At 36.4% G+C, this 25,941-nt stretch overlaps 2 protein-coding genes across 2 annotated transcripts in view; one reads left to right on the forward strand and one right to left on the reverse strand.

Moving 5' to 3' along the window:
• The window catches only part of LOC124364493 (calphotin-like), a 49,605-nt gene extending 38,053 nt beyond the window's left edge, over positions 1-11,552 (forward strand). The window contains exons 5-6 of the mRNA XM_046820026.1: positions 5,147-5,151; positions 10,517-11,552. Coding sequence (XP_046675982.1) covers positions 5,147-5,151; positions 10,517-11,381 — 870 coding nt within the window. The 3' untranslated portion in view covers positions 11,382-11,552. The remainder of the gene's footprint in view (positions 1-5,146; positions 5,152-10,516) is intronic.
• The window catches only part of LOC124365449 (WD repeat-containing protein 7), a gene marked incomplete at its 3' end in the record, with an annotated part of 248,780 nt that overhangs the window by 89,235 nt on the left and 133,604 nt on the right, over positions 1-25,941 (reverse strand). The window lies entirely within an intron of this gene.

The following is a 25,941-nucleotide window of genomic DNA, read 5'->3' on the forward strand; positions in this document are numbered from 1 at the left end:
TCATTTTGTATGAAGGACATTTATTTTTGGAGTAAGTGACACAGTAATTATATGAGCTAACATCACAAACACGTTTGATATTTATCTATTTACGAGAACACTTCAGTACGTTTTTACAAAAAGTACTATAACAACTAAAAACTAAAGAAATCTACAATTCATTCATAAACTCATCACGTGAAACTTTTCATTCACAATTCGCCTTAAAGTATATATCTTACACGAAGCAACTTCTTAAAATTGGTAATTAACAAAATATAATTATGTAATGTATTTTTGATTCAAAATTTATATAATTTACAAAAAAACCAAAATTTGTTGTATACATATTAATTTGTAAGTTGGACAAAAAACAAGACAAAATCCAAACACATAAAATAGGTTGGTAACGTATCTTTCATCTTTATCATATCCTTATGTTTATGGCAGCACAATCCCTTACTAAAAAAGGTGATTTGTATGTTAAACACCTCTAAACGGTGTCAGATATGTAAATGGTTTCCCCTATAAAACTGATGCCTCAATATGTCTGTAGCCACGACGTGAGATTAATAGCTCGGCGCCTACCAAACTGGTCCACGGCTGCTGATATCGGATAACGTTGTCGTGCTCGCCATTGACTCGTTCACCGCCGGGACACCCGCAGATTACACTCAGATACCGCCGAAAATATATGAACTGGCTTTACCACTAACGTCGATTAGTGAACTTCACCGTGCTTCGGCTGTCAAAGATAACATTTTATGTCTATATTGTAAATAAACTTTTAAAGTTATTATGCATGTATAAGTTTGGAATTAAACCTTATCCAAAGAATTTAATCCTTCGAATGACGTAACGTTTAAATAAACTTAGAAATCTTAAAGAAGAAAGTGCATAAAACGATGGTATTAACTGTCACTTTTTCATAAAAACTGGCTGCCGTGAAATACTTTATGTGTACAACAAAGTTAACCTACTATACATGTACAAGTAGACCAATCATTCACTGGGCAGATACTGCCTAACTTAGTTTTTACAATTTTGTTTAAAAAGCTCCTCTCATCATTTGTAGTATGATAAACTTCCTCCCTACAACAATAATTAGTTCGAATCTTGAGTTCAGCTCCACTTCACTTTCCTCTAGCGTAGTGTCTGGCATTCGACGCTGTCAGACTTGTGACTCCTGGAATCTGGAGTCATGTTCGTCTAAAGAGATCCTAAATAAAAATCGGCGACGAAGAAGCTAAAAACAAACTCTATACATGGTTTCGGCATCAGAGACACCTAGACTACAAAAAATAAAAAGGAACCCTATATTCGAACTGAATAACACTTTTACGCCATAGCTACATTATGTGTAATAAATAAGGGTTTACAAAATCTATATTTGCCTTTTTTTTAACAGTACTACAACTTTAAGTTTCAAGAGAAATAATGGATTTTATACAAATTCAATATTTTCTTGTGTATTTTATACTTAAGTAATTTTTACAAATCGTTATTGCTTGATCATTTTGTTGAGTGGAAGGAAATTACTCTCAATAGTGAGGCAACAATATTTTAAGATTTTAAGTGTGGTAGCAATTTTCTGCGTTTTGTGGACCGTAAAACATATACGGTAATCATAACACTGTCCGCGTAAAACTAACAACTAAAATACTACCTTACTTATCAATAGGCAATCTTTAAATAGTCAGTTGACGTAATTTACTACATAAAAATACAGAGTAATTAATAAGGATTTCTTGATGAACAAATCGTGAACATTTCAGTCATAAATTGGTACAGAGTTGTGTAGCCTTGAAAAACACTCAACAGAGGAAAACCCCCTTGGAAACCCACTGGAAATTGGGGTCCGTAGGCGGAAACTGAAGAACCGTGCCGAGTGCCGCACCGAAGGTTGTTGCAGAATAGCCAGTTGACCCCACAACGGCCGAATCTGCATATAGGGCCGCTCCCCCTCCCCACTCCTACTGCATATTCATGTAATCTGATCTAATGTAGGGCATGGTTACTGTCTTAAAAACACGTTTAGTGTCCTGAACGTGTCGGGAAGGCGCCCATCCAAATTATGCTAATATAAAACGATTTAAGCGCATAAACACGCTTATTTACTTGTTTACAGAACAGTCTAGGAATCTGGCCACAAGAAGAAATACGATACAGTTATTGCTAAATTTAAATACTAGCAAACTGCTTTATTATCATATTTACCTTAAATTAATTTTAGTCAAAATTTATTGTGACAACTGTTACTTTGTTTAGTGCCTTTTACATTATTCAAAAAATGTTTAAGAAATTCACACAGTTAAACTCACACTTATTACTTAAAAAAATTACAGCCGTAACAAAACTGCAATGAGAATATCTCTAAGCAATTGATATTATTTTGTCTACAAATAGGACTATCACTACAGCAACGTACAAAACCAGCTTAATTTACAGTTATGTCACATTTGCTGTGAGAAATGTTGTTAAAAATACAGACCCAAATTTAAAGCCGAAGGTTAACATAGACAGCATTGTTACAAATAGAACATTACAAATAGGTGCGTTTTTCATTTTAAAATAATAACACTTGATGATTGGTTGATAAAAAGTAAGGAAGCAGTAAGATCAGAACACGAGAAGGTATTTATTTAATTGGCACTTTACAAAATGCCGACACGCAAACAGAAAACAAATTCTTAGGAGGAATTTTAATCAGGTAAAAATTCAAAGTATTTAATTTCAAAGAGCCAATTAAAAACAAAGTATTTCATTGCGGACAAATAATCGACGACAACACATTTCTGGAAGAGTCACTGCAAAAGAACTAGTTCCGCGAAGAGGAATATCTCAAGGAATCTGTTCAGTTCTATCCAAAGGCCCATATTTGGCCGAGAGGTAAGTAATTAAGGGTATGCAAGTGACACGATGCATTACGCAGATAAGACGTATAAATGAGGATTGAGAATCCTAGGCCGAAGAACAAAAAGACCAGCGGCAGTCGCGAGACAACGGACTGAATAATTGTCACCGGTCCACTTTTTGTGGTGGGCTTTTTGTTCTCCTTACACGTCCCTCATTAGTACACGGACACTTCCCGGGATCGTCCAGTTTATTTCTTAATCAGCAGTTACACGCTAAGATTGGCGATATTTAAGAACTACAATAAACAAGAGGATCCAGTTTCCATGGTTCAGAGTGGGCTATTATTTGAGACAATTAATTTTCTCTTGCCCTGAATCTCCCTAGAATTCTTCCAGGAAGAATTATGGTAATTAGCCATGTCATTTGCTACAGCGGACACACTACGTTTCCAAACCTAACTTCTGTCCTCTTCTTCAAGTGTAAAGTCCTCAAATATACCGTTGACGTAACAAGAAGAACGAACTTAACATTACGACACCACACTTTCAATAATAAATACTTTGTGGTCTTTATGAGAATTAATATATTACTTTAGAGTATAGCGGTAATTTGGTCGGGAATTCCTTGGACAGAAATCTCATGGACTGACAATGTATAGCCACTATACCGGCTAATGCATTATTCTCTTACGTACATTCAAATTCAAATGTTATTTATTGCAGTAGACAACTTTTTACAATTGTATTTATATTAGTAAAATTATATATATTTGCACTAAGTATACATACATCCACTTCGAATCATGTTACAGTAATCTATTTTTTAACAATCGTTAACAATAAACTTTCATTCCTTTCGGCAACAGAGTTAACAAAAAAATCTATTGTTATGAGCGATGTGTTATGAACTCATCAACGGAATAAAACGTATATGATACTAAAATATGACACTAAAATCGATTTTTGAAACGTTGCTATGTTGTAACGTATGAGACTTTTCCTTTGATGCACTCCGGGAATCTGTTGATCACTTTGACAGCGACCTGAGATGAAATATGTTCGTAAGCCATCGTTCTGTGAGACTGCATCCTTAAGTTGTCCCTTCACCTCGTATTATATACGTGGACAACACTACATCATCTTGTTTTTAAACTGTTAGACATATGGGCACCATCCAAGTCATGTTGGACTTCATAAATGTCCAAATGTTCATATGCATGTTAACTTACGATATGTGTTTAAACTGCACAAGGAGGGCGCACTTGTATACACACAGGCCAAGTTGGAGGACTTTTAGTTTACATCGGGTTAATTCCAAAGGATAGGCTACGATGTTAACAGTTACAAGAGATAAATTCTAATTACTGCCAATGTGAGTGAGACATCAAACTAATAAGGCTTGCCAACTAAAACCTGCTACACCGTGGAATGAATAGCAAATATGTTGTAATCCTTCTCAACTATACACACCTGCCATGCACTAGAATGGGAAGCTTGCCACATGCCTAAACAAGTGTACCACGTGACTTCGTCGCTTAGCACAAGCTTGACGCAAGTTAAACAGCTTGTCGCAATAATGTTTGTGCTAGTTTATCTTTTCAAAAGTTTATTTTGCTAATTGTGGAGCACCTTCAACAAGTTCTTTCATATAAATTCTACGAAACAAATGAAAAGGGACTACATAATTCTAATTAAAAATCGACCATTTCTACCGAATCAAAGTTAAATGTTATGTTAGTAAAATGCATACCAATGTTACATTAGTTTGAAAAAACACCAATACCCTAGTTGTGGTAGAGAAAGAGATAGTTACATTTCAGTTGCATGCTCATAGACTTCTCAGAAAGCATTGAGCGTATTCAGCTGTGACTCTTGATTTAGTTCAATGGCAGTAGGATTCCCGATTTGGCCACGCCCAATGACTGGTCCCGGTGAAAATAAACGAAACAAGTCCTTACGTCTAGTCACGTTTATTGTTGATAAGTGCCCTTTGACACACCAGCTGTATGCTGCACTAAAAGTGAGTGCATTATAAATTGATGCAATAAAAATGAGTGGATTATAAATTGATGAGTTAAAAGACACTGCTTGGACAACAAATCCTATCGTTGGGATTGACTAAACAGTGTGAAAGAAATAAGTCAAATATTCCTGTGGTTCGATCACGTACTCTTCAGAGTCCGAACGGTGACGACCCGGTTCGGGAATCATATACAGTGGCAACGTGACAAGAAGTCGGGACAATTCCTAGAATCCGACACATAGTGCCACTGCATGTGGAAACGCCAAAAGAGGAGGAAATGACGGGTTAGTGGAAGTAATGACGGGTTACCGTAGGGTAACAGTCCTGCTACAGTTGCAGTTTTCATGGACGGCCGGGCCGCGGCTTTATGGCCAGTCGACAGTGTCGGACAAAGTGTACAGGCTATGTGTCACAAGCTCAGTTGAAGCTCAAATGTCCAGGGAAAACGTAGTGTGAGAATGACTATCAATTTTGGCAGGAAATTTTTATCAAACACATAAAGCGTAGCTAGACAATGCGGAATTGTCGAGCACCACTGCCTGGATATTGTCTGAAGTATCCAAGAGAAACAGATTATGAGATTATGAGACTATCGAACTTGGCTGAAAATTTCGTCAAACATCTAAAGCGTAGCTAGGCAGATTGGGAAGATCGGAAATCGTTGGACACCACTGTATGAATATTGTCTGAAATATCGAAGAAAAACAGAGTATGGGAACGACTAGCAACTTTAGCTGAAATTTTTATCAAACAAATAAAGCGTAGCTAGACAGTGCGGAATTGTCGAGCACCACTGCCTGGATATTGTCTGAAATATAAAAAAAAACAGATTATGAGATTATGAGACTATCGAACTTTGCTGAAAATTTCGTCAAACATCTAAAGCGTAGCTAGGCAGTTTGGGAAGATCGGGAATCGTTGGGCACCACTGTATGAATATTGTCTGAAATATCGAAGAAAAACAGAGTATGGGAACGACTATCAACTTTAGCTGAAATTTTTATCAAACACATAAAGCGTAGCTAGACAGTGCGGAATTGTCGAGCACCACTGCCTGGATATTGTCTGAAATATCCAAGAAAAACAGATTATGAGATTATGAGACTATCGAACTTGGCTGAAAATTTCGTCAAACATCTAAAGCGTAGCTAGACAGTGTGGGAAGATCGGGAATAGTTAGGCGCCACTGTCTGAATATTATCTGAAATATTCAAGAAAAACAGAGTATGGGAATGACTATCAACTTTGGCAGGATATTTTTGTCAAACACCTTGAGAGTAGCTAAAAAATATACAGTGTGGGAAGATCAGGAATTGTTGAGTACCACTGCCGGGGTATTGTCTGAAATATCCAAGAAAACAAAATACGAGAAATGACTTCAACTTTGACAATATTATGGTCATTTAGAAACTTTTCAATTATTTTATTTATTTGCCACATCATGTGTATGTTATTTAAATTTAGTAACATATATAAAAACGGTCATTGTAAAGTATTTAGTTTAGATGTGAAGTGTTATGGTAAAATTAGATTTTAAAGACATTAGAAAAAGACATTATACAATTAAGGTGCCCTTATACAAGTAATGAAAATTATCTAGGAATTTTCAATATTGGTAAAACTAGTCGACGTTGATAGAGCTTACCGTCTTATAAAGAATCAACTTTGCCCGCTTGAACTAATCAATCTTATGTTAACAATGCCTCCATATGATCGACGGCGCTTGCTCTATCATAATTTGGCTGTAGCTTAATATCCTAATGGTTGTTGGCGTTCTGATGTATCTTACGTAGCTGAGAACATCCAACCCCTTACACTCGTATTTGGGGGCTAAAAATAAGAGAACTTGTTGAAAAAGTTGAAAAGTAGTAATACAAGAATATTGAATATTGCCAATAAACACAGACGATGATTCCCTTAATGCAAGCAGTGGATTACGGAAATTATATAACAAACGTAAATTAATTATCATTCTAAGCTTAAAACGATTGTAAATCTTGCTCAAGAACCATGATGGGGCGGTCTTTAATAAACACTCCCCGATTAGGTTTCCCAACTACTATCGCTGAAATCTACGTTTTTTAAATCATTATTTCTGGTATTCGGGTTTTAAAAAAATGTGAAGTTATAATTTTGGCAGGTAAATAATATCAAAGGGAAATCGCGCTTTCCAGATAACACCAATAAAATTAGCATCTCTGAGAGATAACAGTGAAGCTCTCGTTTGAAGTTTTCGAACATCTGATGAAATGTTCATATGAACCCACCTCGTGCGACGCACAAAATTAACAGTCCGGGTTAGCGGCGGTGGAGATGCCGCGGTTCATTGGAGAGTTTGAATTAACTGCCGCTTGTACAATGCTGTAACCGGATTTGTTCACCTAGAAACATATACTCACGCACCAAGACCATTACGCAACAGTAAAGTATTTGCAACGTCTCAGTTGCTTGCAAAGCCAGCCTTTGAGATCCCAGGACATGTTACCAGCGGGTATCCTTCATTGGGTTGACACAATATGTAATTTGAGATACAATACTCACGTTAGACTTTGACTACGGAGATGATCTTACAGCAATTATTCATTTATTTTGTTGCGCATCTTCACTCAGAACTTTCTTTAATGAATTTACGAATTAATTCGGCTCTCCCACTTAATCTGCTTGATAAGATCCTCGCACAGGCCAGTAGTACCCCATGAGGAATGGCAGAAAAAACTAAAAGGGGATCGACCACCTCTTAAAAGATCATTTTGACCACTCGACAAGCACAGGAGAGTTTACCAACGTATACTAAAAAGAAATATTTTAAGTTCTTTATTTGTATTAAATACGTAATAACTTACCATGAATTGTAACATATATTCGATCACGGTAGAAACAAGTAACCTTTGGACATCTTACCTTTATTTAAAGTTATCTTTTGCTTATCCACCTAAGCACAAAGCATATTCTCATTTCACTCATTTCAGAGCATGTCCTCGAAGTCGAAAATTAATTTACTTTGGAATGCTGAAGTATTCACAAAAACTAATATATATATATAATATATAAAACATAATTTATTGTATATTGTGATTGTATAGTCCAATGCCAAGCCTTTGGCGTGAATATTCCTTCTACATACACCGAACGATGTGAGAGTAACGTTCAATTTTAATTTACTTTGTTATATTGTTACTATAACCTCGTTGTGCCCACTGCATACATTTGGAAACTCCTAGTGGCTTCTTGTATCATGGCACAAGTTTAAATGTTTTGAAAACGACTACTTGTATCAATTTCTGTTATTGCAGTATATAAGTCATAACATTCCGCATTCAAAGGAAATGTTTGGTTTAAAAGTAATTAAAAAATTAAATTGGGATTGGATTGAGATGCAATTTCAAATAAAATACTAGACGGTTATGTGATTGACGAATTTAAAGATTTCGGTAGTTTCATTTGTTAAGTTAAACACGTAGATGTGCAAAATCGGGCTTTGAAGTACAATCTAGCCTGTTAACAGTTGTCAACTTGCACTAACGATGGATCTTGATGCATTTCATGGTATACGATGGGCATTTTCCAGTAGACAACCAAGAACCTTTACTTCTTCCTTCATAATGTTCTTTAAGCACATTGTAAGGCAGAGACCAGAGTATCGGTCCGCACCTGAGCCATGACCACGACCCCGGGTCGGGGGTGAAGTGCAAGAGCCATGCAGTACCGTGCAGCGACCACCGGCGTCCTTGGCAGCCCGTATATAAGCCGCAGGAGCCCGCCACTAGGCCAGGTCTCCGCTCCATCATGAAGGTTCTGGTGAGTACCCTGTCACCGTTATAGTTACAGTATAGTTACAGTGTTACAGTGATACGTCACTACGCGGCCATAAAGTGATTATAGTGCTGTGAACAACCAAGTGGACATTTATCAGTGCAATTTCTTATGCCACATTTAAAAATTGTAAATTTTACGAGCGTAAAAAAGTGCAATAGTGAGGGATACCGTGACTATACTTTTATTTGATATAGACTAGTTGATTTTATTTCAAATAAAACAAGTATTTTAAACTGTGATATAATAACGGCTTAATCTAACCAACCAACATTATCAATAAAATTCACTACTTACATTTTTATAAAACTGCAATAACATTACTTCTCTGAAGTCAATTTTCATAACTTTTAATGTGGATTATTTTGTCGATTATTGGATTATTATTACGTATATTATTATAAAAATAACGTATAAATTGTTAACAAATATATCGATTGGGTTTCTGTAAAAATATTATGTATGACAAGTATAAAATAATCCATCCATTTTATTAAAATAATAGTATTAAATTTGACAAAAGTTTGTAAGAAAATATGATATTAGCTGCAAGTTTATTTTTATTTTATTTTTGGCAACTGCTATCACTATACATCGCTCGTACATCACTATATCTTGTACTTCCTTTGCCTTATATTACGTTAGTTAAAATTCCAGTAAATCAGTATCTAAAGTGATTAAAACTCGCAGTCAGCTGTTACGCTGCTGCTCTTATATTATTTAGTGTCGGCACTAAGATTAAGGCATCTATTGCGGGTGGATTTCAGTGTCCAGTCCCCGATCTGCGCGGTCCACTGCATTTACACGGTCTGGTTCGTGGATTTCGTGCTCTATTTCGTGGACAGGCGTCAATCGCTCCTCACAGTACATAGACCAAACTAGATTTTGCAAGAACCATTTCTGAAAGTCCTTTTCATGTGTTGCCTAATTGAGTACACACATTCAGTAATATAAATAACTCAATTCTATTGCAAAAGTATTAAATCTGAAGAGGCAAAAACAAAATCGAATAAATCGTTTACCCCACAACAGTAAATTAAATTTTCACTGAACGATTCTCTTGTGAATCGTTCTTATAAAATCAGCTTATAACATTCATAATAAAAGATGACACTAAATGTCAGTTATTCGTTTAGTAAATGTTTATTCGAATATGAAGTATTTTTTACCATCTGTACTTCTATACTGTACGAAAATTACTCACGTGTCAAGTATAATACTAGAACAAACCGTAACTGGTTGGTAAATCATATTGGTATTACTCGTATTTAGCACTACCATTACTGTTCTTTTACACGACCTGCCCAAAACATTCTGAGCATAGTCAATTTTACACACAAGTGTATCAATGGCAATTAGTTGGTAGTAAGAATAGAAATTGGAATAAAATCATGATTTCAACTAATCTATAAATTATAAAAAAGGATAATAAAATTACACCTATACACACTTTATAACCAAGGGCTCTTTTATTCCACAAGCATTGACGGAGGAAATGTTTTTGCTACTTAAACATAATATCATTTAATGTATTTTGCTATTGTTATTGATCATACTAGAGTATCGATGGACAAATATTTTATGTACTTTATTTGACTCATCTTATTGAGCTAGTGCAAAGGATCTGTTAATAATTACTTTAAACTATGACGAATACAGTCCACTATATCAAGAGGTTTAGCCAATTAGACTTATTTCGTTGCCAAGAGTTTGAAACGTTGATTAGAGCTAGTATAGTGTGGAGTATTGTACACCTACAATAGTATATTTGGTGATTGCAGGTTGTTTTGGTTGCTGCGTGCTTCGCCTCGAGCCAGGCCGCATACTCAGGGTACGGCGGCTACAGCGGACCGCTGGCCTCCCCCGTGGTCACACCCAACGGCTTCCTCGCCGACACGCCCGAGGTCGCCGCTGCCAAGGCCGCGCATTTAACCGAGGTCGCTAAGGTATCGACTCCCTCCGGCTACGCCCCCGGACCTTACAACGGCGCACCCGCCTACAACGCCGGCCACAACCACGCCTACCAGCAGCCCGCCCCTTACAACGCCGCCCCCTACAACCCCGCTCCCGCCGTCAGCCCCTACGCCAACAACCCCTCGGTCACCAACCAGGGTTACCTGGCCGACACCCCCGACGTCGCCGCCGCCAAGGCTGCTCACTTCGCCGAGGTCGCCAAGACCAGGACCAACCCCGGCTACGGACCCGAGTCCTACGATGACGGATCTTACAGGCCCGAGTATGACAACCCCAACTACGGATCTCCTGCGGCCGCTCCTCAGTCCTACGCCGCCCCTAACCACTACGCCCCCGCCGCTCCCGCTCACAACCACTACGCCCCAGCCGCTCCTTCTCATTACAACGCTCCCGCTCCTTACAACAGCTACGCCGCCCCCAGCCCCACCGGCGGATACCACGGACCCCTCGCCGCCCCCCAGGTGACCGCTCAGGGATTCCTGGCCGAGACCCCCGAGGTCGCTGCCGCTAAGGCCGCTCACTTCGCCGAGTTCGCCAAGGCCGGAACTCACGGCCGTTACCGCCGTAGCGCCGTCCTCGTGCAGACCCCCGCCTCCACCGCCCCCCTGGCTGTTCACGCCGTAGCCCCCGTCCACGCCGTCGCCTACTCCGCCCCTGTCTACAGCTACGCTGCCCCCCACCACTACAGCTACCTGAGGGCCCCCTCAAGCTTCGCCTACTCCGTGAGGGCTTGGTAGAAACCGGCGCTCTGCGTCGCGACGCCGCCAGAGTCAGAGCTAAGAGACCCAGCTGGACTTTCTCGGCACTTCTAGTCCTCCCTGAGTTCCATCGCCCACCATCCTTTTTTAGCAACCAATCAAAAAAACCTTCATAAAAAATAAAATATTTTTTATTTAAATTATCTTTAACTTGTGTACACTGTATTCTGTTCCATCCCAATAATCACAATTCATTTTGTCTAACAGAAACTATATTTCTGAAAGAACAACAAGATTAAAATTCATTAAAAATACTAAAGCACTGTAACCCAAAATATTATTGATTAAAAATAATGTACGATTTTGCTTTTTAAATAACATTACGTTATAAACAGTAATTCAATGCTATAAGATAAAAAACAAACACAAAAGACGTTATTAAATTTTATGTCGCTATAAAATATAAAATTATATGCTATATTTGTAATACATACGAGCACTTTAACGTCATTTTATATATATATATATATATATATATATATATATATATATATATATATATATATATACACGCTACCAACACTTTGTACAAGACAAACATTTTATTTTGCAGAACCTTTCTAAATCCAAATTATTATCCATAACAAACGCCTCATAACTGTTATGATATACCATACAATTAGTTGGCTGAATCCAGAAGTGGAATCAATATATAATTAGGGCAGTAATTTAGTAGAGTGATTCATACACCCGTTATCCCCCCCCCAGCCGGGTTTGGATCAGCGGGATACGAGATGAACCGGTGTCCAACTCAATGGACATGGCCGTACCTTGAGGACTGGGGCCCACGGCATTCACTAGTCCGGATTTCAAACATGGCATCGGTAAGTTACAGTGGTGAGAGCTAGTATGTTTTTACAAATTACATTATTAATTATCATGGAACTATAAAGCATATGTGAATCATGTATTGTGTGACAGAAAAAGATTTAAAGATTTTGGAACCGAGTGAAAAGAATGTTGAGGTCGCTAAGCCGGTACTGTATAGATTTATTTGCATTGGAAGCAACCACTGTTACATACCCCTCATTTTATATATCCCCTAAAATCTAGGAATATTTCCCTCGCTTATACAATAACGAGAGAACACTTATTTACATTAAGTGTTAAAATATTTGCAAACACACATTTAAAAAAAGATTAAATCTCTTGAACTAAATGCTAGAATGTCTAACAGGAAGATTGTGTACAATAATTGTAAAATATCACATTGGCATAATCTGCATAACTTAAGTGGACGAAGAATGGATTTTATTTAAAAAAAACACGCTGGTAAAAGCACACATCGGTGCTATTTAAAAGAGACGTATTAGATTGTTTTAATGTTTCGCCTAAAATTAAATTATTTTAATGTTTTAACTTCTACTGCGGTGAAACTCCTTTAATAAAAATAAAATCGTAATATTTATTCAATGATTATTGATTAAAGATACCGTACAAAAATGTTAAACCTTAAATCATAATACTTTCCCACCTTGTGTTGTATAAATTAAGAGACTTTTAAAGACGTGATTAAAACTCTTTCATCCCTTGCGTCTATACGTCTAATTACGTTGCGTCTTTACATCTTTCAACAATTAAAAATTTCAATCGTGGAAGTTTTAGATTATTTTTATAAACGATTCCCTCTTAACTGGTAGAACAAGTAAGCAGAATAATTTACAACAAATGTACGAGTACAAGTTATTCATTTTAAACGGTTCACAACATAATCGATCGTCAAAGACGATTAAAGAATGAATTGATGATGATATCTATGATTTATGGCAATTATATCATATAATCCAAACTTAACAAGAATACTATCCTATTTTACAAAATGACACGTTTTTCTACTATATCTTTTGGAAAATGGCATTCGCAAAATGCAATGTCAAAGAAATTTAGGAATTTTAAATATTGATTATAAAAAATGTAACGATTTGAAACCTGTTTTATTGTAATGAGCAAAAAGCTAAGAGTAATTTTTTGAAAATACAACGTGTTTTACCAGCTACATAAATAACTGCTGTTTTATACTTATTTTTCACACTTTGTACACGAAGGAAGGGAATGATTTTGTTACTTTATAACAAGGATCCAACAATAAGCTGGCGCACAATTTGAGTTATTGTAGTGCATTAATCTAGTAGAGATGATAACAATTTGCACCATATAGGCTCAAAATCTGGTAAGACCATAGGCAGAAATAAATGGATCATAATAAACCACACTAGTTTTGGTATAGGTAGAAATGGGGGGCGGGGGTATTAAAAAGGTTAAAATTTAAAAACACACATTTTTATTGAAATTTTCTTAGCTTGATACTCTTAAACCCCAGCTTCCAATAAATGATAATATTTATATCACCATCAGGCTACAAGATAAAGTGACTCCAAGTCGTTACTTTAAGGGTCAGTACATAGTTAACGATCATTGATAAAACATTTATTTGATTGTCGGTAGGTAGGTTTTAAGTGTATTTTTCTCATTGTACATTTTTAACCCTTTTGATAGTTACCCTTCCATTTCGACCTCCACTAAAACTCGATCGATAATTAACGATCGTTGATAAAACATTTATTTACTTGTCGGTAGGTATGTTTTAAGTGCATTTTTCTCATTGCACATTTTTAACCCTTTTGATAGTTACCCTTCCATTTCGACCTCCACTAAAACTCGATCGATAATTAATTAACGATCGTTGATAAAACATTTATTTGCTTGTCGGTAGGTATGTTTTAAGTGTATTTTTCTCATTGCACATTTTTAACCCTTTTGATAGTTACCCTTCCATTTCGACCTCCACTAAAACTCGATCGATGATTAACTATCGTTGACAAAACATTTATTTGATTGTCGGTAGGTATGTTTTAAGTGTATTTTTCTCATTGCACATTTTTAACCCTTTTGATAGTTACCCTTCCATTTCGACCTCCACTAAAACTCGATCGATAATTAACGATCGTTGATAAAACATTTATTTGCTTGTCGGTAGGTACGTTTTAAGTATATTTTTCTCACTGCACATTTTTAACCCTTTTGATAGTTACCCTTCCATTTCGACCTCCACTAAAACTCGATCGATAATTAACGATCGTTGATAAAACATTTATTTGCTTGTCGGTAGGTATGTTTTAAGTGTATTTTTCTCATTGCACATTTTTAACCCTTTTGATAGTTACCCTTCCATTTCGACCTCCACTAAAACTCGATCGATGATTAACTATCGTTGACAAAACATTTATTTGATTGTCGGTAGGTATGTTTTAAGTGTATTTTTCTCATTGCACATTTTTAACCCTTTTGATAGTTACCCTTCTACTTAGACCTACACTAAAACTCGATCGATTTCTTCCTTAAGGTAAATTTATCTAAGAAAAACCGGGTTGTGTGCTTATACAGTGCAAACTGGCTGCCAGCTCCTGGACTATAACCTCAAACTGTTATACGCGAAATCGACAATAGGAGTATTTCGATTTATTCATACAATAAAAATGTAATACATTTATAAGTTTTAATTCTGGCTTAAGTATGCGAAAACCACCGTTCACTACATGGATCTAAAGTGTCTTTAAATGCTTAAATTGTAATTCAGATATCGGCCCCCACTGTAAAACATGACTCCGCTCTGAAAACAACCACATATGCTTCTATTAACACAAATTATTATTATTTTTACTTTCATATATTAAACCATTTTACCTTTCATTTCTAAAAAGGCTGTTTTTATAAGCTTTTTATATAATATTTGTAACTGCAAAAAAACAAAACAAAAACAAAAGTGTTTTTTTTTTTAATTTTTTTATTATATAGTGACAATCCGAACTGGAATAGGATTACTATTGCCACTATCACGTTAAAACACACACTCTGTGGAAACGATTTAATGTCTTACACGGCGGGATTGGCAGCATTTAATTTACATCAAAGATCTTGTCCAGATTCAAAATTTCTTGATAGACATATTACTTGATGTTTGAAGAGGAAACAAGTTTAATTCTACACTCCATTTTATTAAAGAATATCACCGTACTATACATACAGTACAGACACACAAAATATTACACACTGCCAAAATTCGTACATCATCCTATACTCACCCGAGATTAGTTCATTCTTCAGGAACCATTCAGAGTTATTAACACTAGACACTCTTCTTAAGCACTACATACTTATTTACTTTATGTCTTCTCGTATAATGGAAAAATGAGGGAAATAGAACAAAGTACTGTAAAAAGGAACATTTAACCAGAAAGGGGACCTATGCCCCTTTTTGGAAAAATAATTACGTGGCAAAATACTATAACTAATATAAAGAAATTGTACGGTTGAAGGTATTTTACGAAAACTTAAGACACCTGTCAGTAGTGCCGCGGCTTTTAAATAAGAGTAAACACGTTCAATACTTCGTCCTATATGTATAATATATTGTGTGACTTAAGTGTTATTAGCATAGGTTATTAGTGCACTTTTATATGATTTTGTGTTCTATAGGTACATGGAGTAAGATTTAGTCGCCCAATCCTGGAATCATCATGTATTTTAACACATGATTATTAATTGTTATCAAACTATGTGTCAAAGATCAAGGATTAGCGCTCATAACGAAACAAAAGAAACCGCACCATTGCGCACTACAGAGCGAAGTATGCGGATATAGTCTTTGTTATACAGACCATGCACCGTTCCAATCACAGCGGCAGACCAGGGCCGTAACCACCGGGAGGCAACGGGGGCTCTTCAGTGGAGAGGATCGAGGAAATGGACGTTAGTATATTGTAAAAAAGGAGAGACCTCTAAATTTGACTAACTTTAACGTAATGAGGGGAAGAACAAAACTTGTAACTGCCCAGGGGGGTCACAGACTCTAGTTACACCCCTGGGAAGGTCACGCGTTTTATATCGGTCCACTACAGTTGGCATCAGTCCGTTACGCCCGCAAGGATTATCGCACTTGCAGCTAGATAGTTCCTGTGGTGACCCATTTACATACATAACACACAGGTGAGTAGGTTTTTATTGTTAACCAATGCCAAGGTTCAGGCTGGAGCCGTACAAACACGCATATCACAATTTCAATCACCACATTGAAAAATCACAACATTCAATATGTATAAATATAGGTTGTTGTGATTTTTCTATGTAGTGATTGAATTAAGAAAAGCTAATGTAACTCCATCTTCAACATAAACATCACAACACACTCGCATTTGTGATCTGCTGTCTAATGCACGTTTATTTAGGTTAGCTGATACAGTTGGTAACAAAAGTGTACATGGACATATTTAAAAATACGCGCAAATTGTCAGATCACGTTATAACATATGACCATCAAACAGCACAATCTCTGGATAACACGTAGTACCAGTAATGACAAATTATTTCCAATTTCACATAAAACAGATTTAACTAGAACACTTTTATACTTTTAAATTTACATGATAAGTACCTTATCTCATTTTGAAGAGAAAATGGTTCAAACATTAGCCATAAATCTTTTATAAACACTTTTAATTCTTATTGATAGTTGCCATGACTATCATAAGGGTTTCCGTTTCAGACCGCATCTGAAAATTTGTAACAAATTCAAACTTTGAAATGTCTTGTCCACGCTGTGGACACCTATCGTCAGTCAACAGAACAGAACATCTTTTGTAGGCTGAAAATACTTATCTACAGGAAAGCTAAAATATTTCAAGGTTTGCATTTTTTTTAGCATTTTTTCGACGCGTTTTGAACATGAGAATATTATATAATCAATCAATGGCTCTGGATAGTAACCATTATAAAAATACGATAGTAACAGATTGTAAGTAATGTATGAATGTTACTACGGTAATGTAACTGCAACAGTGGGTTTACACTCCTGGGTGAGTGTATCCAAATGCCAACCCTACTAAGAACCACAATGGCCACCACTGCCGTAACATTACCGCCTGCGCTCGTAGATTCGGTTGTTACCGACAATCGCCAGACTAGAATCACAGCGCCTCGACGCGCGATTGATTTATCTACCATTCACATAATTTATCAGAATGTTTTGGCTCACATTAATGATGCAGCTTTTCTCATACCTGCTGGAAAATGTGTGAGTTTACATAATACTACGAAGATTATTGTACACTATACAACATTTACATGTTTAAATACGAGTAGTATATTACAGAATGTACATAAATACAATACGTGTTACGTGAAAACCTCAACAGCTTGTTTTATAACAACTCATCATAATAAATAATTAACAGAAATTAAGGGCAAACAAAATTTAGCAACACATTTTAAGACAAAACCATGTATTTCAATATAGAAAAATCTACTATGACAATATTATTAAAATATACAACATTTAATCTCACCTGATCTACCTTATCTTTTAGCCATTTAGCTTTTAATTAACGACCTTCCAAAGGACAAGTGCAACAAATGTTGATGAATATAATGTTATTTTTAATACACCTCTATATCTAATGCTTTTATCATTATATGGACTATTTATTTATTTGAAAAATCTTTATTCTATGTGTAACCATAAATGTTCACTTGATATGCACTGCATTTATCACTTGGTATAAAAGTGTGAGGTTTTTTCTTCTTTAAATAATGTTAGATGTAATGAAATTGGTACAGAGGCGAATTATATTTATAGTTCATATATTGGAGATGAACACTATAGGCTATCATTATATATGTTTTAACATTGGATATTGCATTTAAAACTTGTAAATTTGACACGTTATATACCTCACTTGATTCTTCACGTGTAAATAATAACTAGAGTATTCAGGGAACAACACTTATTCTACACACAACTCACATCATACTGACTCATCAATTTGATGTTCCGTGTCTTAAAATAATGAATCATAAACACTTAAGATTCGGATGATTGAAAATACTTCCTATTAAACTAGGAGTCACGAACCTTTTGAAATGCTCTTATTTACAAAAAGAAAATATGATAAATTGACATCATACTTGGTAAAATTGGCAATGGATCGGAGAACACAAGAAACACGTGACAACTTCTCTTAACCACAGCTGTAAAATTGTTTAAATGTAAAATACAACAAACTTGCAATTAATTAAGACGACAACCTCGTAAATACACAAAGGCACAAATATATAAGGGCTACACTTTAAGATAAATTCCCTGAAAACTCTAAAAAATTAGATTTCTCTAATTAACCATAGCCACATAAAACGGCTGAAGGTGAAAATGTGAATGGTGACATATCTTTTCATGATTTTGGCTTAAGAATTTACATTCTTCAATAAAGTACAATGTAAGCAAATTAATTTTTTAAACATTTTATTACAGGAATTTAAATAGTTTACAAATATTAATATATTATTCCTTTCAGTCGAATTTCATGAACATACTGTACAAGATATATACCCTTATTTTAATCAGCTATTTTTACTCAGGTGTACCGATTCTATAGATTCCTTTAGTGTATACTTTAAATGCATTAAACTCACAATCTGTTCTTTTCTCCGTATTTAGAAAATTTATTTTAAAGGACTATGACGAGATATTTTTGATGTAAAAATTTAACCGAAGCACACACAGATTGAAACGCCTCAAGCAGCACGAAAAGGAACCACCAGTTCGACAAGACTCGTAGACATGCGATGAATGGACAGTTTTTCTCTTTTACGGCGCTCAATGATTGCCCATCAACGACATCAGAAACTGACGTGTTCCGCCCTGTATAACTGCACACTTGCACACCTGATGATTATGAGCGGAGATCACGCTAATGGTACTCAACACCACTCGACCTGTGCCCTTGAATCACACCAAGGTTTTGGGAAACGACACCTTTCTACTTTCAGCCAAAAAGCTTTACTCTAATCTCCATTTTAAGATAATCATAACGAATTTACCACACTTCATTGGGTTTGCTTAACAAAACCGGTAAAAACAGGAAGCAAGTAATGATGCTGAAAATAAAACGGAAAAAGTTACAAGTGATTTAATGTTATATTTTAAATTAGCAAAACAGTACACAGAAATATTCAATTACAATTATATCAACAGCTTTATTATAGCTAAAGGTAAGTCATGTTATAAAAAATCAAGCATTTCGTTCAGAGAAAATTTGAAAATTTTTGTTTTTGAAAAAGACTACTTAGGATGAAGGTCTGCGAACTCGCGAAAGATGGACGCTCGACACTGCCTTCCAGTGTTGCCAACACCAATACAACACGTGACTGTAGGTGTCCCAATGAAAAGTAAGAGCGCTTGCATTGTAGATCTTGGTCTAAGCGGCAGGGCAATGTTTAGAAGCATCTGCAGAATGTTCTACTACCCTTGTAATCGTTGTTGGATGGAATGTCAGAAAAACTCGCTTTCTGATACCAGTTGTTCATTTCCGGTAGTTCAAACAATTCCTCTTGGCACTTGACACTGATTTCTCAATAATCGTTAGACAGCCTGGCCTCAGAAAGATTATCCGATTTTACATATTGCTTCGTGTTGCTTTAATAAAACAATCGGTAGGGAGATAACTGTTCGACAGAATGGCATCAGCGAGATTATTCGACTGTACAGATTGTATCGTACTGTTTTAATAAAATAGTTGGTAGAGAGAGGGCCATTCGAAAGAGCGGCATCAGCGAGATTATCCGATTGTACAGATTGTACCGTATTGTTTTAATAAAATAATCGATAGAGAGAAGACTATTCGAATGAACCGCATCAGCGAGATTATCGTATTGTACTGATTATATCGTATTGTGTAATTAAAATAATCGGTAGATAGAAGATTGTTTGATAAAGTTGCATAAGCGAGATTATCCGATTGTACAGATGTTATCGTGTTGCTTAATTAACACAATCAGTAGACGGAGGAGTGTTCGATGAAGTGGCATCTGCGAGATTATCCGATAGCAGAGATTGTATCACCTCGGCCAATAATCTGTCATTCTCTTGCAATTCCCTCACACAAGATATTAAGATGAGGAGATCGGGCACGAGTCCAACACTTGTACAGAAAAGATACGAGCGGTGCCAACAGCAGTGAACACTACAGTTTCAGGTTTCATTGGCCAAGAAATATAGTTACCAGGGGAAAAGGTGGAACGTGGGGGTTAATTAGTTTTCCACAACGTCACACAGAGAGTTCTAGCAGGTTTACCGGGGCATCAGAAGCGTCATTACCTCTCCACTGAGATGCGGAAGTCTATGAGAACGTGCTCGCCGGTTAAATATATACAAAGAAATGAAGTTTCAAAATATATTTTCAGCCTTTTTCTTAGTCTTTTGTCTTTCTGACAATTTTCTTCAGAACTTGTTGACATTTTTTTATACATCTCAAAATAAACAAAATTCACAATTTCATTTAATATTAATCAAAATATTAGTAGTAAATGTTTACCCTTGAGAGAGAAGTTCATTTACAGAAGATATAAATAAAATAAGCCTCACTGGAACACAGTTCACAGCGCAATCCTACGGCCGGACCTAGAACTGACATTTACTGGATATTGCGCAACACTAGCGAATTCTGTTTATTAACCTAGTACTAAACTCGGCAAGGTTCTGTGAATGAATTGTGGGTTGTCTTTAATTTATTGCTTTTATTCGACGGTGGGGGTGGAGGGTTTGTCCGAGATCACCTCACTGCATCAGCATGATACCTCCCTAGATACAGCACACGATATTATGCTAACAATGCATAAAAAATACAGTGAAATAAAAAGTTAACTCTGTCTGTCTCGATGTTCTTATTACAGTCTACCATTACCGGACATGGTTGTGAATGGGTTTTCAGCATAATTACAATACATGTCGTTCAAGGCTTTGACTCGTATCACTTCCTTGTACTTATAAACTCTTCCTGAGCACAGTTCAGTAATTCATCCCTTGTATAATTCCTACCATCTTGTATAATTATACCAATCTCTAAAGCCTCAGGTAATTGAGCATCGAGCGTCACATTTGGTGCAAATGTCCAAATCGCTCAACAGCGGACAACATCTCCAGCTATTATGACGATTCTTTGACATTATAACATTAACCTTGACGACTACACAAGAGGAGATGAAAGGAGGACGAGAGACAAAAGCCCCAAACACGCGTACCGTACCCAGAACAATGCTGTGACAGCCTTGGAGAGGAATGCCGACCTGACCACGGCACGGCACGGCGCACTACGATTATGTCAAACTTGTTTGGAATTGGTGCAGGAGACCTCGGGGTCAATGAGAGCGTGTGTAGCCTTCGGCCTTGGCCTTGAGCTTGTATCAGATCGTACTGGACCACATTTCCTTTTCGTTTTCTTATAGTTCTGTAATTAATATTTCAGTCCCCCTGTCAATGCGATTGTGCCTGTGGTACTACGCAATTGTTATGAACGAACATTTCAGAGGATCAACTCAAAAACGGTTGGAGAACTCAATGGAGTCAGTCTCAATGGAGTACCCTTCCATTCAGGACAACACCAGGTGTATTGTGCTATGTTCATAGTTCGCAAGTTATTAAGATATTCCCCGATCCTGTAAAATATCCTCCGAGAACTTAAATCTTATAGTGAAACCGCACATCTCCGTTCGAACACCCAAAATAGACAATTAGGAAGCAAGCCCCCATGGTGGTGAACGGGATGGCGGATCAGAAAGAAACCTAGAAGGAAATAAACACCGTAGATAGGTGCTCAGACTCATTTACTTATCATTCATTCACCAAAAAAATGACATCTTTAACCAAGATAAGAACCTTCTGTAAAAAAAAAAACAGAAACAATATTGGCCAGACGAATTTAAAAAATAAAAACACATTACTGCCGTTAACCCAAAATCTGACGTGTATGTCTCAGGTGCACCTGGATAAATAAAAAATTAGGAACAGCCATAATTTAAAACAATAACTGTCAATTCCACCCGGTATCCTTCGCGGGCTCCTAATGAAAACCAAGAAATAAGACTAAATAGCACTTAAACTAAACTTAAAAACTAAATAACAAAATATAAAATATAATAACTGACAACAATAACAAATAAATAAATAACAAATAGCAGGGTATCACAGATGTTGACTAGGTATTCAGCTCATCATGGAGGCCAGTTTTCCAACAGAGCAGGAAAATCCTGGAAACATGTCTGCGACCACCCATGATGAAGAAGTGGCAGGAGGTGGAGTTCCTCTCCTGGATCTCTTCAGTGCGAAACAGCAACTTAAGCCAGCATTTTAGTGGTACAATTTAAAAAGAAATAAAAATAAATTAAAAAATGCAAAATTGTATTACGTACTACCACTAACATGCGAGAACTTAGAAGTTCCTTGCCACTCTGAAGAGGATGTGCAGAGCGCTCGCAAACGGCACAGTCAGTGCCTTCTGCAGTCACAACGAACAACACTTACATATACTACATAAATAAACATATACATGAACCGGGGAGAACTGGGCTCGAGACTTAGAACCGGCTCAATAGTATAGATAAATGGATGCACAAACTTTGATAAAAATTACTCTAATTACGACTGCTGGTGCTTTAACATCATCAGTAACACAAACTTTATTCCATTTTCTCATAAATTCACGCATCTCAGCAAATCTGTAATTCGGAGAAATAAGACAGTAGTGGAATTTTTCAAATTAGAAAAATTATATAGAAGATGCAAATGCGAAATATTCAAGTGGTTCGTAGCATACAGTTTCATGGTAAGTACAAAATCTGAAATAACTAGCAAATCTGTAGTAATTTTTATAACCCATTGGCGGCGCAGAGGTAAGCGTGTCAAGAAATCAAAAGGTTTTATGTTTCTTTTGCAAAAGAGCAAAGATTACGACGCTAGCAATATTTTATAGACTACTTCATCCTTACTTGGACAACCACAAGTCCTCTTCATAAAGATCTGTGTGGGAAATATCCGTCTTCTCGTCCCAACTTATCTTAATGTACAGTAGGTTCTATGGCTAGTGCGGAATGAAGTAATTTACAACAATATTCTAGTGACTACATTCTATATCACTCGGTTAAGCGACAAAACGCGTTTGCAGTCAAGTGGAAACACGCTAGTGCGGAGTGAAGTGATTTACAACAAAATTCTAGTGACTATACATTCTATATCACTCGGTTAAGCGACAAAACGCGTTTGCAGTCAAGTGGAAACACGCTAGTGCGGAGTGAAGTGATTTACAACAAAATTCTTGTGACTATACATTCTATATCACTCGGTTAAGCGACAAAGCGAGTTTGCAGTCATGAAATCTTGCCGATTATCTGTTTTAAGCCCGATTGTGGCCGTTTAAGAGGTTGTAGCAACAGTGTATTGTTGCAGTTTGGTTGAAAATATAATGATTTACAAAAAAGTTCTGATAAATTTGTAACCTACGTCACTCGGTAACGCTACCAGCATTTTCGAAAAAAAAGTGGTGTAATGTTTTGGTAATTTCGGCGTGTGGGCTATTATTTAAAACCTGTTAGACAACTGGATGAAATTTTGAACGACACATCTTTACTACGTAAGAAAGATAGGGTTCGATTAAGTACACGCCTCTAGGTTTTCTACGATAATGTAGGGAATTCAAGAGCCTGCATCAACTAGAGCCTGGTGTTGAGCGGCACAGCTGGCAGGTAACGGTGGAGTTCATGCCTATTTATTATAGAGCACATGCTGCCACACTGCTCAGACCTTCCTCGTTATCCTGGAAGCTGTAAAGATACAGCTGAAAGGTGTTGGCTAGCGGGCATTAAGCAAGTCAGATCAGTAGTTCTAGTGACATTTATCGTAGGAACATTTCCAATTCCACATTTTTATTTCAACGTTTTTCTGTCCAGAGATATTCAATGCCTTAAACTGGATTTTCTGTTCGGTATCTATACTATTCCCATTACGGAGAGGTGCTTTACTGATTTGCCATGCCACATAATTTTACACAAGTAACAATTCACAAATAAGTGTAATATTACGTCATGAATTACGTAAATTCTTTATTTAACTGACCTGCTTCCATCAGTTAAACATTCTACTGTTAATGAAGCATGATTATAAACAACAAACGCCTATCAAAAATGAAGTAGCACAGGACACTTTTTAGATAGAGCTCTTAATATTCCTGGCTGCATTTTTATATACTTTTACTGTATTTTAAAACTCGATATTACTTTGTTCAACACCGTAATTAATTATTAAATGCAGCATTTTCCAACAACGAATATTCGGCAGCTGAGACTTTGTTGGCCTTACTTGGCGGAAAGGAAATAAGTATTTTGGATCTCAAATTGTGTTAAATTTCTTTAATTTCAGCTAGTAGATCTCGACTTACTAAGTCCAATGGTGGGCGTAACTCAATTTTAAACATTTTTTAATTGAGACTGCTAAATTGAGACACTGCTTACATCTGAATATTTGTTCAACGCCTGGATTTAGATTTCCGCAAAGTATCAGTACGGTTGATTTTATTTTGCCAATTGTAAAATGAAGGGACCTTAATTGTTATTTTCGTGCTAAAATCGTTAAATCCTTTTTCCAAACAACGGTCAACGGTAAATTATCTTCATTAAATAACTGATAAATGAAGCGAATGAAATCTATATATATATATAAAAGAAAGTCGTGTTAGTTACACTATTTATAAGTCAAGAACAGCTGATTTGGCTGAAAATTGGTAGGGAGGTAGCTAAGAACTGGGAGAAGGACATAGGATACTTTTTATCCCGTTCCCGATTCAGGATTCCGCCCCACTGGTCTCTAAAAGTTACAGAAATACCCGTAAAAAATGTATTGCAGGAAACATATGTTATTAAGTGAAAGAGCCTGTTCAAATTTTTATCAGCTGTTCTTTGTAAACATATATAATGCGAGAAAAGAAATATATGTTTATATCATTTAATTACTATTTTTAAATTTCTTTACACCTATAGTTTGAAAGCATAGAGTAAAAAAACTGTATCTTGAAAAAAACAATTGCCTGAATTCCAAAATGTAAACAAACAACTGTAAATTTGATTAACACATTGACAGCTGCCTGTGCCATTTTTCTGGGTTACTCAGTCAAACAAAATGAAATAATGGCTACTGACATATAGATTGTCCTTTCAGTTTTACATAATCAGTCAATAATGAAGTTATTTTTTTTACCTTTGCAATAATCTGTTGGTTTTAAAAAAAGACAAACAACTTATTACTTCGATTGCTTTCGTTTCGGATAACTTTGTTTCGCACGAAATTAAACGATTTGCGAGTGTTTGTGAACATTGAGAGGATTATTATAAAGATGCCGCGACCCAGAAGATCAAATCTGTCTCAACAAAGCCGTAATGCAAGAAGGCTTCGTAACGTTGTGAACAATTCTACTGAAGAAGAACGTGAAATCGGACGACAAGAGCGTCGTGTTGGTATGGCCCGACTTCGTGCTTCTCAATCTCAAGAGCAAAGAGAGGAAGCCCGTGAAACAGCTCGCTTGGCTATGCGAAATCGGCGAGCTAATCGTACTGATCAACAACTAGATCAAGTTCGACACGCAAGAAGGAATACATCAGATGTTGATTTGAATAGAGCATCATTTAGTTATGATTGCACTTATGATTACAGTTCGCATGTATC

This window comes from Homalodisca vitripennis, chromosome 6, assembly GCF_021130785.1.
Source record: "Homalodisca vitripennis isolate AUS2020 chromosome 6, UT_GWSS_2.1, whole genome shotgun sequence".
NCBI lineage: Eukaryota > Metazoa > Arthropoda > Insecta > Hemiptera > Cicadellidae > Homalodisca > Homalodisca vitripennis.